General features: G+C 37.3%; 1 protein-coding gene across 1 annotated transcript; it reads right to left on the reverse strand.

Annotated features, from left to right (window-relative positions):
- Positions 1-746: 746 nt before the first annotated feature.
- On the reverse strand, positions 747-1,280 carry LOC100737366 (olfactory receptor 5K17-like). The gene has a single exon (XM_084989983.1). It carries the CDS (start codon positions 1,278-1,280, stop codon positions 747-749), a length of 534 nt encoding a protein of 177 aa, XP_084846109.1.
- Between the last annotated feature and the right edge of the window lie 319 nt (positions 1,281-1,599).

The raw sequence follows: 1,599 nt of genomic DNA on the forward strand, positions 1-1,599 counted from the left end.
ATTATGCCTTGAGATTCCAGAATATGGCCAACTCTATTAAATGGAGGTAATCCTCTATATAGTGAATAATATTCATAGCATCTTTCAATTTGTTGAAAACTCCAACTCGCTGTACTCTGAAACATATAATTACTGTTGTGATTGAGTATACCTTGACACAGTTTGTGACCTCAGGAGTAATTACTTAGTTCCCTCCTTTTGAAATCTAGTAGATTAAACGTTGGTACACATATTAGCTCTGAACTCTTGCTCTGAACTCCTAGTCTGACTCATAGATTGTCGTGTTTTTGCAGTTTAATATTTTCTATAAAGTGGCTCTTTTCTATTTTCTCGACATTACTTGACTTTGGAAATGAAGCTTAATCAAAGGAAAATAAGTTGTCCTTGCAAGATGTTTTCTTAAGAATAGTATGACATCTTCTTCATAATATTTTCATGACATTTATTACTTCCATATTTCCCAGACTGTAAATGAAAGTATTTAATAAGGGAATAATTAGAGTATAAACAAATATCAAGGGGTATATCTTTATCTTCTTCATTAATTGAATTTGGCCAAAGGTACATGAAGAGAAGAGATCCATAGAATAGTGAGATAGAGAGAAGGTGGGATGCACAAATAGATAAGGTTTTGCCTCTGGCCTTCTTGGGATTCAATGTGAAAATTATGAAAAGGATGAAAAAATAAGACATTACTACAGTGGATATAGTGAAGACCTAAAACAACCCTGCAGAGGGTAATATCATCAATTCATTGGTATAAGGGTCAACACAGGAGAGTCTGTATAATGGAAGAACACCACAAAAAGAAAGTGGTAGATTTGATGTGACCTACAGAAAGTTATCCTAAACAGAAAACCAAAATGAATTGTGGAGGGAGAGCATGTTTCCAGGTATGTAGGCCCTGTGGTCATCTGAATGGAGAGTTTCTTTGATATCCTGGTGTGGGACTGCAGTGGGTTGCAGATGGCTACATAAAGATCATAGACCATTGCTGCCAGGAGAAAGCAGTCTGCAGTTTCAGATCGGCAGAGAAAGTACCATTGTGCCATGCATTCAAAGAGGGAAATTATCCTGTCTTTAGAAAAGAAGTTCTCTATTGTCTTGGGGGTCATGGCACAGGAACAACAAGAATCCATCAGGGTAAAGTTACTCTGAAACATTGGGTGCATTGGTGTGTGAGGATGATGCTCTCTGTATATCAATGCCACTCGACCAAGTTTTCCCACAATGATGATAGGACAGATGGTCTGGAACATCAGAAACGAAAGGGTCTTCATCGCTGGGAGATCTGTAAATCCAGTGAGGATAAACCTGTTTTCAAGGGCTGGTTATCCCCAGTCATGTCTACATTCATTGTCTGTTGAGATAGGAACTATCTATATATAAGACAGAGAGGAAGTCTGGGGTTGGTGGATGAAAACTGTTACGTTTGGAATGCATGGGCAATAGGGTCCTACTGTACAGCCCAAGGAACTGTGTACAACTGGCTCACTTTAGTGTATAATCTAAAATGAAGAACATTGTAAACCATCTATAATGGAAAAAAAAGGATTCCAATTTAAATATATATAGCTTTCCTCTTAAAATTTTCTTCTT

The sequence above is a fragment of the Sus scrofa genome, chromosome 13 (genome assembly GCF_054392235.1).
Source record: "Sus scrofa isolate SSC_HxYL_T2T_F1_AM1 chromosome 13, Sscrofa_HxYL_maternal_Yorkshire_Landrace_v2.0, whole genome shotgun sequence".
In the NCBI taxonomy this organism is placed as follows: domain Eukaryota; kingdom Metazoa; phylum Chordata; class Mammalia; order Artiodactyla; family Suidae; genus Sus; species Sus scrofa.

Bases quoted from the DNA above. Each gene is read 5' to 3' on its own strand.
- LOC100737366 (XM_084989983.1), bottom strand. From the start codon at position 1,280: ATGAAGACCCTTTCGTTTCTGATGTTCCAGACCATCTGTCCTATCATC.